The sequence below is a fragment of the Drosophila miranda genome (genome assembly GCF_003369915.1).
Source record: "Drosophila miranda strain MSH22 chromosome Y unlocalized genomic scaffold, D.miranda_PacBio2.1 Contig_Y1_pilon, whole genome shotgun sequence".
In the NCBI taxonomy this organism is placed as follows: Eukaryota; Metazoa; Arthropoda; class Insecta; order Diptera; family Drosophilidae; genus Drosophila; species Drosophila miranda.
The window spans coordinates 42,749,698-42,767,163 of NW_022881603.1; the positions used below are offsets into that span (position 1 = coordinate 42,749,698).

At 49.0% G+C, this 17,466-nt stretch overlaps 3 protein-coding genes and 1 pseudogene across 3 annotated transcripts; 1 reads left to right on the top strand and 3 right to left on the bottom strand.

Annotated features, from left to right (window-relative positions):
• Positions 1-1,699: 1,699 nt before the first annotated feature.
• Positions 1,700-3,141, bottom strand: LOC117191004. The gene is made up of 2 exons (XM_033395983.1): positions 2,629-3,141; positions 1,700-2,562 (listed from the first exon to the last, which is right to left on the bottom strand). Exons 1-2 carry the CDS (start codon positions 3,092-3,094, stop codon positions 1,994-1,996), a joined length of 1,035 nt encoding a protein of 344 aa, XP_033251874.1. The 5' UTR covers positions 3,095-3,141; the 3' UTR covers positions 1,700-1,993.
• A 4,458-nt stretch (positions 3,142-7,599) lies between these two features.
• Positions 7,600-7,802, top strand: LOC108160909. The gene has a single exon (XM_033394536.1). The coding sequence runs from the start codon at positions 7,614-7,616 to the stop codon at positions 7,770-7,772; it is 159 nt and encodes a 52-aa protein (XP_033250427.1). The 5' UTR covers positions 7,600-7,613; the 3' UTR covers positions 7,773-7,802.
• Positions 7,803-7,909: 107 nt separating this feature from the next.
• Positions 7,910-10,608, bottom strand: LOC117185726 (annotated as a pseudogene).
• A 2,324-nt stretch (positions 10,609-12,932) lies between these two features.
• Positions 12,933-14,165, bottom strand: LOC117191686 (zinc transporter 9-like). The gene is made up of 6 exons (XM_033396486.1): positions 14,096-14,165; positions 13,700-14,028; positions 13,565-13,639; positions 13,392-13,505; positions 13,233-13,327; positions 12,933-13,154 (listed from the first exon to the last, which is right to left on the bottom strand). The coding sequence occupies exons 1-5, from the start codon at positions 14,163-14,165 to the stop codon at positions 13,283-13,285; spliced, it is 633 nt and encodes a 210-aa protein (XP_033252377.1). The 3' UTR covers positions 12,933-13,154; positions 13,233-13,282.
• Positions 14,166-17,466: the final 3,301 nt, after the last annotated feature.

The window sequence follows — 17,466 nt, forward strand, 5'->3', positions numbered from 1 at the left end:
GCAGCGAAGTTGTCCGCCGCTTTGGACAGGTGATTTTGGCGTAGCATCACGAGCGTCCCGATCGTGGGTCTCCATTCGCGTCGAAGTAGGTTGTAGTTCCTGCTCTGCGTCTGTGATGCCTGCTGGGTATTTTCCTGTACGATGGCAAAGATTCTCTTGAGTCGCTTGGCCTTGTCGGTTGGGATCTCTGTCACTTCGCCTAGTCCTGGGGTCGCCTCTTCGTACAAGGCTCCAGGCAACCGAGGTTCCCGGCCGTGTACGATGAATGCTGGGCTGAAGCCTGTGGTGTCCGATGTGCTGCTGTTGATGGCTAGGCTGAGTTCGGGCAGCAGCTCGTCCCATGTCCGCTGGCCTCCATCGATGTACTGGGCGATCATGGTTTTGATCGTCCTGTTGGCTCGTTCCGTGGGGTTTTGTTGTGGGGTATAGGGCTTGCTGCCACGGCGATAGGTCCTCCAGTTCCAGGGCGGTAATGGTGGCCAAGATCTCGTTCTAGTAGTCATCCGAGTCGGCTGGGCGAAACGGGTTGCGTTCCCGTCTATCTTGGCGTCGGCTAATGGCTCCAGTTAGTAGTCCGTCGTCGGGTTTCTGTGGTATCGGGGTTTGTGGCTTGCGTGATGTCTGTCGTGTTGGGTGACTACGTGGTGACTCCCGGTTCGATGAGCTGGCCCTGGATTGATCCCGCGGGGTCGCAGCTATCTCTGCCGAAGTCTTCTGCTCTCTGCGGTGTCCTGTTGGTGACTCCTGGTTCGACGAGCTGGCCCTGGATAGATCCAGTGGAGCCGTAGCTGTCTCTGCCAAAGTCCCTTGCTTCCTGCTGTGTCCTGTTGGTGACTCCTGGTTCGACGAGCTGGCCCTGGATTGATCCAGTGGAGCCGTAGCTGTCTCTGCCAAAGTCCCTTGCTTCCTGCTGGGTCCTGTTGGTGACTCCTGGTTCGACGAGCTGGCCCTGGATTGATCCAGTGGAGCCGTAGCTGTCTCTGCCAAAGTCCCTTGCTTCCTGCTGTGTCCTGTTGGTGACTCCTGGTTCGACGAGCTGGCCCTGGATTGATCCAGTGGAGCCGTAGCTGTCTCTGCCAAAGTCCCTTGTTTCCTGCTGGGTCCTGTTGGTGACTCCTGGTTCGACGAGCTGGCCCTGGATTGATCCAGTGGAGCCGTAGCTGTCTCTGCCAAAGTCCCTTGCTTCCTGCTGTGTCCTGTTGGTGACTCCTGGTTCGACGAGCTGGCCCTGGATTGATCCAGTGGAGCCGTAGCTGTCTCTGCCAAAGTCCTTGTTGTGTTGCGTTGTCCTGTTGGTGTCGGGATTCGTGCCGGGGAACTGGCCATGGTTGGATCCATCGGTGTCGCAGTTCTTTCCGTCGTAGCTTTCTTCGTGTCCTGTTGTGGTGGCGTAGTCCTGGGGTTGTTGCTTGATCTTGTCGGGTAAGGTCTTGTTGTCGCGGCGGTTGGATGGTTCGTGGTTGGCTGTGGGGTGTTGGTCTGGGGCTGGTCTCGGATGGCATTTGAGTCCGCAACCGTGACGGCCCGTGGGCGTGGCTGGGCGGTGCATGATGGTATCGTCCCGGCGGGTTTCTGCTGCAACTTCAGCTGGAGATATGCCCGTCCACAGTGGATTCTTGCGCGGATGCCACAGAGGAAGTCGAGTCCCAAGATGAAGTCGTCTAATACCATGGGGAGTATAAGAAGAGACACCTGTGTTTCTTGTTGATCCAGGCGCACGGTGACTGCTATCGCTTGGTTGATCTCCTTCCTGGTTCCATCTGCCAGGCGGATCCTGGTCCTCACCTCTCGCCTGTTCTTGGTCGTCCCTATCTCCTTCGCCAGCCGCTCACTGATGAAGGATCGTGTGGCTCCAGTGTCAAAGGTGGCAGCAAATGCTCTCCCATTGATGTCCACCAGGGCAGCGATCCTTCCTCCGGTCATGCTTAATGGTCTCCTGTTCCTGGGTGCGCGCCTCCGTCCATGTCCCAGTTGGGCGGAGACCCGACCCGTTTCACGACGCTGGTTTCCGGCAGCAGTTGATGGTCCGGACCCCTCGGTGGCCACATTCCCAACAGAACAGCTTCTGTCGGTTTGTGCACGCACCACTGAAATGGCCGTTTTCCCCGCAGTTCCGGCAGGCTCGTTGTACATCGATCGCCTGCTCTTGCTCCTGGCCGATTCCCCGGTTGGCGATCTCGGTTTTCCCGGGTGTCTCGTGTGTGTTGCCTCGTTGTGGGTTGGTTCCATTGCCGGTATAGGCGGCACGGGGTCGATGGTTCTGCGTGGTCCCGACGCTGCGGAGTGCGTCTCGGTCCCGCGCGGTTTCGTAGGCCGAGACGAGCTGGGTCAATTCTGTGAGTGATCGGAAATCTTGTCTGCGCGTGTACATTTGATACTCCGGACGGAGATTTTCGTAGATCCGCTCGAGTTCCTGTTCCCGAGTATACTGGGCTCGTTGCATCATCAGACGCAACTCGATAAGGTAATCCCGGAAGGATTCCTTGGGCTTCTGTTCCCGACTTCGTATGGTGTCTTCCAGCCGCTGGAAGTATCTGGGGGGCAGGAAGAATTCTAGGAATTCTTTCCTAAAGTCTGTCCAATTCTGTCCCTGCATCTGAAAAGTTCGGAACCGTCCTTCGGCCTTACCTGTAAGGAGACCGGAGATGGCCCGCGGCAACTGCTCTGGGCTCCCGCCGTATGATTCCACTCGCTCCTCGAGCCTTTCGATGAACGCTAGTGGGTCCGCGTGGCCGTCGAAAGTAAATCCCCATTTCCGGAGTTTGTCCGCCAGTAACGAGTACGAGATCTCACCCCCTCCGGGGCGTGAGACCCGATGTCCCTGAGGAAGACGTGGATGTTCTCCTTCCGTGGTTGTCTGGTGGCTAGGCGTGGCCAGGGGTCCAGCGGTAGTGGGTACTGGCGCGTGGTTCTTGCTGGACGCCTCTGGTCTGGTTCCTTGGAGTGGTCCTTGGGCAGCTCGTTGTGGTTGCTCGTCCTGGGCGGCCGGTGTCTCGGTTGCTGACTCGCGGTATCCGTGGGTGGATCCTTGGCTCGTGCTGGGCAGCTCGGGTACAATTAATCGCAGTTTTGGTCCCTCCTTGCTGTCTTCCATCTTCGTCCGGCTCTCTGGCCCGGGTGACGTGGCTGGACTCCGGGGGTCCCTGGGGCTCGGTATGGGGCCAAAGTGCGTAGCCAATTCGTCCAGCCTTGCCTGCACGGCTTCGGGGTGCCCAGGGCGTGCGATGAATGCGGTGATCCGGCTCCGTAGGTCCTCTACAGTCCCAGATTCTCCTAGTCCAAACTCCTTAGCTAGGCTCTGCAGCTCGTCCTTCCTGCGGGACGCTATCCAGCGGATGTTCATCCTGATCCTGGTACACTAATCGGGGCACCGGTACGAGTCCTTATCAGAACGGTACTGGGTCTGGGGCTTCTGTACTAGGATACGCGGCACTGGGTGGAGAGTCCTGTTCGAAGGACACGCGGCACGGTACTGGATCGGTGATCCTATACTAGGATACACAGCACTGGGTTGGATGATCCTGTCGAAGGATACGTGGCGCGGTACAGGGAAAGGTTCTGTATGACTGCTCGGTGGTAACTGTGTGACTGCTCGGTAACAACTACCTGACTGCTCGGTAATGACTGTCTGACTGCTCGGTAACAACTGTCCTGACCGGTGTTCCTGCTTCGCCTTATATTGGCCGTGGCCATGGCTTTGTGGCCGAGGGCTCCTCTGCCATGTAGCTGCTCCTCTGCGATCGCCGGCTGTCCCTCGCTGCTCCGTTGTTCTACCGCTGCTTCGCTGCTTGGCTGCTCTGTCACTGCTTGGCTGCTCTGTCACTGTCTCGCTGCTCTGTCTCTGCCTCGCTGCTCTGTCACTGCTTGGCTGCTCTGTCACTGTCTCGCTGCTCTGTCACTCCTCGCTGCTCTGTCACTGCCTCGCTGCTCTGTCGCTGCGCCTTCTCCTCTCTGCCGCTGCCACGTTGCTCTGTCGTTGCTGCTTTGCTGCTCTGCCGCTGTCTCGTTGCTCTGTCGCTGCTGCTTTGCTGCTCTGCCGCTGCGCCGCTGCTGCTGCTTTGCTAATCTGTCGCGTGTGCCGCTTTGTCGCCGTCGCGTACCAAAGTTTTAGGCGCCGTCCGCGGCCATTTTCTCCCGGCACGCGGTGCTGTGTCTTCGGCGTCTCTCCCAGTCTCTTTCTGTCGCGTAGGTGGCTGGCCGCGTGGTTTTTCGCGTCTCTCCCCGTCTCTTTCTGCCTCGTAGGTGGCTGGCTGCGTGGTTTTTATACCCGATACTCAAAATGAGTATTGGGGTATATTAGATTTGTGGTAAAAGTGGATGTGTGTAACGTCCAGAAGGAATCGTTTCCGACCCCATAAAGTATATATATTCTTGATCAGCATCAATAGCCGAGTCGATTGAGCCATGTCTGTCTGTCCGTCTGTCCGTCCGTCCGTCTGTCCGTCTGTCCGTCCCCTTCAGCGCCTAGGGCTCAAAGACTATAAGAGCTAGAGCAACGATGTTTTGTATCCAGACTTCTGTGATATGTCACTGCTACAAAAATATTTCAAAACTTCGCCCCGCCCCCTTCCGCCCCCGCAAAGGACGAAAATCTGGGGCATCCACAAATCTCAGAGACTATTAAAGCTAGAGTAACCAAATTTGGTATCCGCACTTCTGTTAGATCTCACTATAAAACGTTTATCTCAGAATTTCGCCCCACCCCCTTCCGCCCACACAAAGGACGAAAATCTGTTGCATCCACAATATTGCACATTCGAGAAAACTAAAAACGCAGAATCATAGATAACGACCATAACTATCAGATTGCTGAATCTGGACTAGATCAGATAATTTTTATAGCCAAACGGAACAAATCAATTTGCACTGGCTACGCAGCGACCGACGTCACGCTCAGACTGATTTTCTGTCTCTCTCGCACGCACTCTTTGTCGTGTCGTTTAATATTAGCGGCGTCTGCCGGAGGAGAGCATACTGACTAAGTATCGGGTATAACTGTGGAGTTGCGGTGTCCGCAGCAACTCACAACGTTCCCCATCGTTTTTTTTTTCCGCGTGGTTTTTGCCGGCGCGTCTGCGACACGTGCCGGCGGCTGTTGCTTGGGGGGTATTAGAGAAACCAGCCTCAGCTGTACATATGTAAGTCGAGGGATCAAAGATTGGTGCTGGCTATTCGCCGGGACTCTGATTTTTGGCTGCTAATCACTGATTTTAAGTTTTCCTTCCTTTTCTCCTGCTGCTTTTCCTGATCCGTGGCTCCTAAGCATCGTTTGCTGTTTTGCTTTTGTGGGTCTTGCCTTTTAACTGTTGGCTGCTGCTTGGTTCCCTTTTCACTTTTAACTGCTTTTCACTTATTCCCTATGCTCACCGACTCTCCCCTCGTGAGTCCCTGCGCCATCTGTAAGGAAGTTCTCAGGCCGAGGTACAGCTTCTCAGTCTGTCCAGGACCTGTGTGAGGACCTAAGGGGAGAGCCGCTCGTGGCGAAAGCGCGCCCGTGGGGTGGATCGTGGGACGGTCGGGCCTGGCCCGGCCACGAGGCGTGGGTGAAGCCGTGCTTGGGAGCTGCAGAGACGTGCGTTGGGGGTCATGTGTGGCGGGAGACAGGGTTTGGGTCAGGGATCGGAAAGGTGTGGGAGAGGGTAGCCCAGCCTAGCAGATGCCGCATGATCCACGACTCACATCTGCGTCGCCGGGTCCCCCGGGCGAGGGTGTAGGAGAGGGAACGCAGCTTTGCGAATGCCGCGTGAATCCACGACTCACATCCAGCATCGCCGGGTCCCCAGGGGAGAAAGGTATAGGAGAGGGAAAACCCAGTTTGGTGAATGCCGCATGAATCCACGACTCACATCCACTTCGCCGGGCCTCCCGGGAAAAGGGAAGAGAGGGGGAGGGGGGTGAGTGACTCCTACGGGCGAATGTTCTGAGACAGAGATTGGGTTGAGGTTGGTGTCTTTATTGTTTTCGGATCATTTCCCTACTTAAAATACCGCGCCTGCAGCGGGGAAATAAACGCCAAAAAAAATATCATAAACAACATGTGGGCATAGATATGTAAAGAAACTGCGGGAATGTTCTGCTTATACCTGCCTACTGCACCGATCTATCCCCCCAGAGCTCACATACGTGAGGTGGCTCACCCTTGTGTCCCTTCTTTGGGTCCTGTTCTCCCACGGCGGGGCCTCGTCACTTCGGGGGCTTCCTTTGCACACCGCGTGGGTGCGGTCACAGCTGGTTTTATTCACCGCGTGCGGGCGAACACGGCTTATTGCGTACACGGCGCGGTCACGGCTAGTTTTTCACATCTATTTTGGCTTCCGCCGCACAACCGGTCTGGCTCAGACCTCCGAGATCACTCCCGAGCTTGTCTCGCGCTGGACCGTGCCAGGCCTCGGCTTTTCTTTTTCGCAGCTTCTCTGCCGCTTCGCTGCTGCGTCGCCTTCGGCTGCCGGCCTCGGCGGCGTGGGTGTATGGCTGCGTGTGTGTATTGCCTGCTTCGCCGTCGGCTCTTTTCCTCGGCTGCGTGGGCGTAAAACCGATCGGTGGCTTCTCTGCCGCTTCGCTCTCTTTCATGTTGTCTCTTTTCGTCTGCGTATAGCCGTTCTCTTCCTTGCGTTGGCTGCGTGGGCGTAAGAGCGTATCTCTTTCGTGTTGGTTCTCTTTTCCTTCGTATAGCCGTGGTGTGCGTCTCTCTTCGCTGCGTGGCCGTGGTGTGCGTCTCTCTTACGTGTTGGTTCTCTTAGTTCTAATAAGTACAAGGGCCTACTGTTTTGGGGTTTCTTAGCCTATTTCTTACTTTAATGGGTGAAAATAAGGATTCATTGTTGTTTGTCTTGGTAATACTAATAATAATAGAAGTAATAAAATCGGATAATAGTGAATAAAAATGAAATTAGATAACAAGCCGTCGGGGCGGTCCCTTCAGGGGATGGTGTCGTGGTCAGTGTTGTGGAGGCTTATGCCTTCACAACCTTTAAAAATGAAATTAAATAGGTTGATCCTAGGTTGCGAATTATAAAAGATTAAATAAAATTATTCTTAGCTAAAAATCTATCGAATGTCCTATCGCATGTATTTTGTGTTATCGATACTAATTAAAACTAAATTATAAATGTTCGAATCTTTGATACCCTGCAGTAAAAGACCACAATTATAATAAATTGTTTTTTGCATTGATCTTATTTAATTGGTTATTTTTGCTATTAGAGAATAGATGTACTAACTGTGAGAATGCCTGATCGCTCACACTGCCTGATTTGCTCTTATAGCCGCAGAGTTAGTTCGAGTAAAGACTAGTGGACTTGATGAAATAAACGACTTGATATTTGTCTGTTTTTGTCCTATTAGTTTCGAGTATCTTCGGATACAGTTGTATCCCAGATTTATGGATAATTCTCATGGGAGGCGGCCTGTCCATTGGCCTCGAAGTGGATTGAGTAAATGTTTACCCTCACAGCGAATCAGGTCAAAGACATTTGACCAGACGGAACACAGCCACAGCTGGACAAATATGTGGAGGGCTGAGCAACTGTAAGATCTGGGTGCTTATAAATACGGCCTGATCGATTAGTAAGATAGTATCAGAGCTTAAATAAAGGCTTCTTTCGTTCGCAATCATGGACATGTCGGTGTTGTGGCTGTATCTGCTCCTGGTGTCCGTCCTGATGTTGTTCCTGGTGCCCACAGCCGAGTCAACATTCCTTCTCTGGGCCTGCATTTTACGGCTAAATATCTGTCCATTCCGCACCACCACCCCAGCCACGGCTTCGTCTTAATTGACTATGATGGAGACATGATGGAGACAGGACCCGTCAATTTGATAATCGATTATCTTTCTATAGATGCTAGCTATAAATAAATGCCAAAATCTATCGAAATTCGTTAAACCGAGCATACTTCAAATAACTGTTAATAGACTAAAACTTGATAACTTTATTCTAAGCAGTCTTCTTCGCAGTGTCCTTCAAAACTTCGAGCTTATATCACCCAGGACAGCTCCTTTGATATTAATAGTCCCCAAAGTGTAGTTGAAGTACATAGGACTTGCCCTGGGATCATCAGGTGGGTTGGACGGCGGCTCCGCCATCAATAAATCGAGTACCTTGGGATATCTGAAAGAATGAAGGTATTGAGGAACAACCGAAGAAGTACAGCAGATAGTTTCCAACTCACTGTTCCGCCAGATTTAATTGTTCGCACGGATCGTCGCGCACATGGAACAAACATGGGGCTGAAAATGCGTTCGCCACACAACTGGTGCCCTGAGTTGATTGCCCTTGGCAGGTGACTGTGGCAGCCTCTCGCAGTCTCTGCTGATCCGTCCGACTTGGAAGAATTTTCAGGCCAGTCATTGCTTTGCCACTCCTACTCTTGAGCACAAGGTTCCAGTCGTAGAGATGGTGATCTCGCTCCCCACCAGGTCCGTACCAGCCATCCCATCTTCCATTGTAATTAGTGCCCTGGATCATCTTCCAGTCGCCGACCGTCAAGGCGGCGCTGCCCCAGATGTCGTCGATGTTGTGGAGCACAGTCTAGCGAGGTGATGGGTAGGCATGGACCAGCGTCTGCCAAATGCTCATCCCATCCAAACTCTGACTGAGATTGGCATTGGCCAGAGCCGGTATGCCTCCAGCCGCCTCAATCAGCGTCGGTAGCCAGTCGCTGATGTGCATGGTCTCGTCGACAACGCGTTGCCTCTTCTCGAGAAGCGGTGACCAAACGAGACCTGCGGCTCTAACGCCTCCCTCCCACAAGGTGTTCTTTACGCCCCGCAACGGATAGTTCGAGGCAAAGTTCAGGTTGAATCCCTGGGCCGGGCCACCGTTGTCCGAGGAGAAGATAATGATCGATTTTCCAACATATTCGACTTTCGCAGCTGGTCCACAATCAGGCCAACACTCTCATCCATTTTGGCGACCATGGCTAGAAACCAAAACAACGTCGCAGCATCAGGACTAGAGGTAGTTGCGATCGAAGCACGAGACTCACCGGCGTATCTACGACGCTTGTAGTGGAGAATGTCCAGCTTCATCACATCGTCGTCTGGCACCGGCAGTGGATTGTACGGATTGCCCGAATGACCTGCCGCATGCGCCACGTACAGGTAAAGTGGACCTTTCGCTGCGTCATGGTTGGCTATCACCGAGACGGAGTGCTTTGTTATCACATCTGTCGTGTACTGTCCGTCCAGATTGTAGGCTACATCCGTTCCGTTGCGCATGTCCAGGTTTTTCTCGACGGCCGTATGATCGTTGTAGTCATGATGGCCGGACCAAAATCCTACATGGCTGCTGAAGCCCCGAAACAGTGGCGTATACTCGAGTTTCCAATGTCCCAGATGCCATTTTTCAGATATGTAAGACGTGTAACTGGGGACCAGAGGGATCGAGATAAGGACAAGAACGTTCCGGGGATAAATTGCAAAGGACCTACCGCAAATCATTTAAATATTGTGGTAGAATCTTTTCCTTAAGTGGCAGTCCACGTGGCTCAGCCGCATAGAGCACCGTATGCTTCATACCTATCCAGGACGAAGGGATGGATTGGATTGAATAGTAATATGAAAGGACTTGGTCCACATACCCGTATTTATGGGATATTTTCCCGTCATTAGTGCGGACCTCGAGGGTGTACAGATCGGAGCGAGATAATAACGATTCAGAATGATGCCCGAGTAAGCTAAGGCATCGATATTGGGAGTGGGAATCTTTGCTGAACCATTGAAGCCCACGTCGTTGAATCCCTAAAAGTAGAGATAACCAACAGATAATTATTCGATTAATTATTCGGTTAGGATCAAGGGAACTTACTAAATCATCGGCCAGAATAAAGATTATATGCGGCTTGGGCGGATCATTGGCCGCCGCGGAGGTAATCAGCATGGGCAGCACCAACCATAACAGCACCAGAAACAGCATTGTTTGCGTCTCTGAACTGGAAGATCGGGTAAGATGTGCCGGCATTAGATGTCATTTGCCCACTAATTGATGTATTGCAGAGATTCGCTGTGTTCGAGGGTTCCCTTCCCCATCAATTATAATCACGAGTACGGTACGCGACGATCTCAATTGATCGCCCCAGTCTACATTTTCGACTACGTATCGTATTGAGTGTGGCATTGATCGTCGTCCGGCGAACTTACCGTCACAGTTCGGGGAACGGGAATGCAACTGAATCAGCAATTGGACTGGGCTCGATGTCCAGTCTGGTCTGTGCTAGTTACTCAAAATTCCACACTTCAGCTGAAGCGACGCCTAATTGATTCGGTGACAGATTTCATGGCTGTACGAATGGGAATACGATTGTCTCTGCCAGTTGGAACAGGAATGGCTGGTTATATACCTGCCGCAGAAATTTACATATCTGCACAGCAGACATTTGCAGTCCAAATAACGAAGCATTTACATATATTTCAGCTGACATATGAACGAACGGTCATAAAAAATTCGTTGTCAAACGAACAGTCGAACTTCAAGGGTATATAAAATTCGGAGCTTGGAAATGAGCTTCCTTACAGGCTTTACTTAAGAACTTTTTGCTGATCACTTAAATTTATGAATAAGAAGTCACTTTCGTTTCACATTAAAATTGGTGTACACCTTTCCAATAAAGCTTCACGTTTGCATTTAATTTCCTATTAGACTGACTAGAAATTTTATACCGTTGTTCCTTCCACTTTGTAGATCGAATTATTCCTTGCATGAACCGTTTAGGGTCTTATGCTCGGATTATAATTCCCTCTACCATATTATATCCACCACTAATTCTCTTCCTCTTATTAAATTATTAATCCTTATACACCTTTCTATTAATTAGTAACTGTAGTGGTATTTGTACTTTGATTGCATGCTTAGTTTCTTAGTAAGTTTAGTACTAATTTTCCTCGAATGTTAGTCTAATAGCTATCTTTCTTGCATGTTCGCGTTTGGTTCGGCTACGCACCGCGCGTCATGCGGCAGCGCCCCTCGGTCGGTTGGGCGGGAGGAGGGCTGCGTTTTGCCTGGGATCCGCGCGTAACAGCCTTCTGCTGGTGTCACACGGGCCACTTGACGGTGCAGTAACTGCATCGCCTCTTGAAAGATGCAGTCATTGCATGTCAACGTCCACACAAAAGAGTTGGATCTGGTTCATGCGTGAATCCAAATGAGCTATGTTAACTTAACAGCAAACCTTACAGTATGTATGTGCAAAGACGCTCCCAGTTCATACAACGAAAAATTATCCCAGACATCCCATAGGCCTTCGGCTCTGGGAGCTTTCAGCTCTCTCATGGAGCGTTCTCTCTTTGCATGAGTGCATTTGAATGATTGCGTGCGGAAGGAAGAAGCGAATTCTATTTTGTTTTCGTTTTCTGGGCGTAAGCTTTAAAGAAACAATAACTATAACTGTTATTTTGAAAATTCCTTAAAGGCTAATTTAATATAGATATTCTTTCATAATTGTCTGCATATTAGAATATTTGGAGCAACGGATAAGTAATCTGAAATTTGATGCGCAAATATGACACGAAAATTTGTATAAGCGCATGTATCACCCGTAGCTGAGCCGAGAACTCCCAACAATTCGAACTTTAAAACGAGGGGAACGTTGTGAGTTGCTGCGGACACCGCAACTCTACGGTTATACCCGATACTAAGTCAGTATAACTCTCCTCCGGCAGACGCCGCTAATATTAAACGACACGACAAAGAGTGCGTGCGAGAGAGACAGAAAATCAGTCTGAGCGTCACGTCGGGCGCTGCGTAGCCACTGCAAATCGACTTGTTCCTATTGGCTATAAAAATGATCTGATCTGATCCAGATTCAGCAATCTGATAGATATGGTCATTATCTATGATTCTGCGTTTTTAGTTTTCTCGAATGTGCAATATTGTGGATGCAACAGATTTTCGTCCTTTGTGTGGGCGGAAGGGGTGGGGCGAAATTTTGAGATACACGTTTTATAGTAAGATCTAACTGGAGTGCGAATACCAAATTTGGTTACTATAGCTTTAATAGTCTCTGAGATTTGTGGATGCCCCAGATTCTCGTCCTTTGCGGGGGCGGAAGGGGGTGTGGCGAAATTTGGACACGAAACGGTCAAGGTCCGATATCACAGGAGTGTGGATACCAAATTTGGTTGCTCTGGCTCTTATAGGTTCTGAGATCCTTGAACTCATATTTTGCAATTGGCAAAGCCGACCATGAAACCTGTGTGTTAGAGAGAGACAGAGCGAGAAAGAATGAAATTGTTTTCTTGATTCTGGCTATAATAATTATACGATCTGGTTGAGATTTTACACTCTAAAACATATTGTCATCCTCTACGATTCTGCGTTTTTGGCTTTATCGTATCTTTAAAAATGTGGATGCCACAGATTTTCCTCCTTTGTGGGGGCGGAAGTGGGCGGGTCGGAGTTTTGAAATATTTTTGTAGCAGTGACATATCACAGAAGTCTGGATACAAAACATCGTTGCTCTAGCTCTTATAGTCTTTGAGCACTAGGCGCTGAAGGGGACGGACAGACGGACAGACGGACAGACAGACATGGCTCAATCGACTCGGCTATTGATGCTGATCAAGAATATATATACTTTATGGGGTCGGAAACGATTCCTTCTGGACGTTACACACATCCACTTTTACCACAAATCTAATATACCCCAATACTCATTTTGAGTATCGGGTATAATTATCATCCCTACAGCACTGTTATCTATTATGATCATACACGGGGTTCGTATGCATGATGCAAGCGCAATCAATATGTTTTGTATCTCCTTATAAATTAATAAGATGACTACTTGGTATAAAAATACTGAGTTATAATATTCAATCGACTTTCATTCGATTGCCTTAATGCGGTACAAATTTGTCTTCATTTTTTCAACCGGCTGAAACTTTTACGCTCCAAGAGAGGGAGGCCAGCTGTTGTCTCCTAAAAAAAACCATTTCATTCGTCGACCATCGATTTGGACCTTTAATTCGTACAAACACACATTATAGTTAATTGCATTTATATTTATATTATTATAGTACATAGCTCTCACTGGTTTCAACGGGGCATGGGATTAAAAAAGCACACTTAATTCAACTACAAACTCATAGCCGGGTATCCTTCACTTCAGCCAGACGACCTTAGAAATATCCAGGCCCAACACATTTAATGTTAATGATACTAGATAGATTCAGTAGACAATGGAAAATAAATATAAACTAAACAGGACATCATTTCTTATGGAAAGCACCCAATCACCTAATGCTTTTTGTTTGTATTCAACAGTCCCACAGGGTAGGGAACCTGTCCTAGAGTATTTCAAGGTCCACGTGTCGAATTTCCGGAAATTGCGTCTGCCAGGGGAAGAGAAGTGGATAGCTGTTGATCAATTTAAAAAGGCTTTTCAGTGTAACTTACCCGCAGATTCATTTCAATGCGATCGATCTCACCGCCCATCAGGTCCACAATGTTTTCGCCATGGGCGAGCAGGAAGGTCTCCAGATCGTCCACCTTTTGGAACCCACGAACAGTCTGAAAACAGAGAAGAAAACTTTACAAGAAATGATTAAAAATAGGTCAGGACAACGCACCGTTAGTAGCTTGGCGAGATCCTGCTTGTCCAGATACGAGCGCGTCAACTCGCGACCATCAAAGTCAAGCTCAGCCTGAGGGCAGATCCATGGAATTCAATAAAATGTCAGCGAAAATGAAGGTCAGGGTCTCACCTTATAGCGCACACGAGCATTACCAATGTCAATGCCCTTGACATCATAGATGGCTCGGATCATTACATCAGCCTCCAACGCAGTGTTGATCTTCTCAAGACGGTCGGTTGAAATGGAGACACCCACCAGAGCATTGGCATTGGTGTATATAATGAAAGAGGCCACAGCGCCCAGCAGACCGCCAATGACAAGCGATCCTGCGGCGTCAAAAATAGGTGACCCCGTAAAGCTGCTCAGTCCCAAGCAGGTGCCGGCTACTATGACAACAGTCCCGGCAGCAGCATCCTCGCAGAGCACCACATTCACGCAGCGATCCTTGCCAGAACTAACTGATCAGTGAAAAGATATACATATGTATGAGAAACTAGCCTCCAGATGATTAAGGAAAATGCACACCGTATTCCTTGAAGCTCACGTTATTTACACGGGCCGCAAGCTTCGATGTGGTGGGGGGAGTAAAGTACATTAGTAGTAGGAATTCAGATAAAGAGAAACAATGTGTTGAGGATACAGTAGAGAGGGACAAGTTAGAGTTTCAGGAGGAAAGATTACTAAAATCATTGTTAGTTGTGGTAGTGGGTGCAACGCCAGAAGATGTTGATTTGATATTGCAAACAGAACAGATGCGAGACAAGGAAGTAGTTAGGATTCGAAAAATGCTAGAGGATGGAATTGAAGTAGATTTTGAAATGATAGATGGTGTTGAGACAACGAGCTTTTTCGCTGACTATGATTGTTCAATAATTTCACGAATTAATAATTTCCGAAACGTTATAAATTTTATTATAGGTATTTTGTGTGTTGAGGGTGGCCGAAGATGCCAGAGCCCTTTACAATAGTATTAGAGTGATACACTTGGATGAGGCAAGCGAGCCGATCTTGAGCCAAAGTAATAGATTGGGGACAAAAAAGGTCTGCTCTCCAACTATATCAAGCGGTAACTGCTAGAGCAGGCGCAGCTGCTGACGGCTTAGCGACGGCATAGGAAGGAAAATAGGAAAAGATAACAAGAGCGAGCATAGATAAAGACTAGATGAATAAATAAGAGCATGTTGCTGAGCGAACATAGATAAAGCTACGTTTACGTTACGTTAGTTTAGTATAATGACAAAAATGGAAAGGAAAGTGAATTGATAGGCAATAGAACGATGGTACAAAATTTACACTCGGGCTTCGCCCGAACATACTCCCCCCGTCGAAAGATCCATGCCTTTCACCTCATCTCGTAGAGGCAATAGACATAGTTTTGCAAGTGCTCTTCGGCTAACACCTGTAGCCATCCTGATCAAGGCGACTCGGGATACGCCATCAGCTCCTGGGATGAGCTCGAGTATTCTCGCTAGAGGCCACTTCAGCGGAGGGAAGTTCTCGTCCTTAACAAGAACGACATCATTGACGTGAAGCTCAGGGTTCCGGGTGCGCCACTTCGTTCTTTCTTGAAGACTGGTTAAATACGATTGGCGCCAGCGAGACCAAAAGATTTGCTGAAGCTGTGTGACCTTCTGCCAACGGTCCAAGCGATCGACGTTTAAATGAACCAAGTCAGGCTCCAAGAAGGTTGTGATGGGGGCGCCAACCAGAAAATGGCTGGGCGTGAGTACATCGAGATCTGCAGGGTTCTCTGAAAGAGAAAACAATGGCCTTGAATTAATGATTGCACAGATATTGCACGCGAGAGTGCGCAGCTCATCAAATCCAATAAGCGAGGATCCAAGGGCATGTCGAAGATGATATTTAGCAATCTTGACTGACGCCTCCAACAATCCTCCAAAATGTGGCGATCTAGGAGGAATGAAACGCCAATAGATGCAATCGGTGAGACAAGCTTGATGCACGGCTTCGTTCGTTCCGCGCTCCAACAAAATTTGTGGCATTATCTGACCAAATACGAATCGGTCTTCCACGGGTGCAAATGAAACGGCGAAGAGCAGAGAGGAACGCAGACGTTGTAAGATCCTTCACAAGCTCGATGTGAACCGCCTTGGTGGGGGCCGGTTTCGAACTTCTGGTTTATACAGGAACGGACCGCAATAGTCCACGCCGGTAACTAAAAATGCACGAGATTCGCTGACTCTGTCCACCGGAATATCTGCCATTATTTGCTCGAGAGTTCGAGGCATCACTCTAAAGCATCTGACACACTTTTGGATTACGTGTGCTACGGTCTTTCGGCCACCGATTGGCCAGTACGTTTGACGAATGATGGCTAATAGCGACTGGGGTCCAGCGTGAAGGTGTTTTTCGTGTAAGTGCCGTATCAGAGCAGAAGTGATGGAATGATTCTGGGGCAATATTATGGGATGCCGTGCTTCGAAGTCCAAGGTAGAGTTTTTAAGACGCCCTCCAACTCGAAGCAAACCGCAATCATCTAAAAATGGCGAAAGCGAGACGATCGAGCTTGAAGCCTTGATGTCCTTTCGCGTTTCCAGGGCTCTTATTTCAGTAGATAGACGTGATTGCTGAGTAAGACGAAGAAGCAGTTCGGTTCCCAAACGCAAGTCCTCCACAGTTATTCCAGACTTTCGTCGATGAATGAATTTGCATACATACGCAAAAATTCGTTGCATTTTGGGGAAGGAAATTTACAAACTTTGATTCTTCAACCAAATATCTTGACGCGCAGTTTGTAATTAGTATGGTTTTTCGTGCCTCCAAAACCGGCTCTGGAAGAGCAGGCGTACTTGGCCATTGATCCTTACTGGCTGTCAAGTATGTAGGTTCATACTTCCAAAGATGAGAATTGATGAGCTCAGCTGGTAATGATCCTCGAGAAAGCATATCGGCAGGGTTTAGATCAGTTGGCACGTGCAGCCAAGACATTCCAGATGTGAGTTCCTGAATAACAGAAAGTCTATTAGCGACAAATACATTAAAGTTGGATCCAAGCCAAAACGACTGTGGAGTCACACCAGCAATAATAAGAGCAATTGAAGTTCATCAAAGACACTTCATGCATAAGCTGAGCGAGTAGCGCTGCACCACATAATTTCAACTTGGGTATTGTCTTGGGATAGTCTTCAGTGGCGCTACACGAGATCTGGAAGATAGAAGATTTGCCTTGACTCCATTGTCGCCTTGCGAAACAGCGTAGATGCAAGCTGCATAAGCACTCATGCTGGCATCACAAAATCCATGCATTTCAAGGTGGCTGCTTCGAAGGAACGATAGGCGCGGGAAAGAAATTTGTTGCATAGAGTCAAACTGCTGAATAAAGTTGATCCAAGTTGTGCGTAAGGAGACTGGCAGACTTTCATCCCAATGAAGCTTTTCTTTCCACAGCTGCTGTAGAAATAGTTTTGCTTTAGTAATTACTGGCCCTATAAGTCCGAGTGGATCATAAAATCGTGCAATAGTTGACAATACAACTTGCTTAGTTGGTTTCGAAGGGACTTGATTGGGACAGAATGAAAATAATAGCTCATCCGAAGTGGGATTCCATGCTAAACCTAGCGTCTTGGTTACATCGCTGCCATCAGTAAATTTAACAAATGTTTCCCTATCTTCATAGTGTGTTTGATCGAGTACAGATGTATCGTTGGAACACCATTTCCTGATCTTGAAATTTCCTTTGGCTAAGAGTCCTGACACCTGGCGAATTATTTTCAGCACCTCATTTGTAGTATCTCCCCCCGTTAGCAAATCATCCACGTAAAAGTTCCGCAGCACAACTTCAGAGCCAATTGGATATGACGAACTCTTGTCTGCCGCTAGTTGGTGCATAGAACGGACGGCCAGAAATGCTGCTGGTTTCGTTCCATAGGTCACGG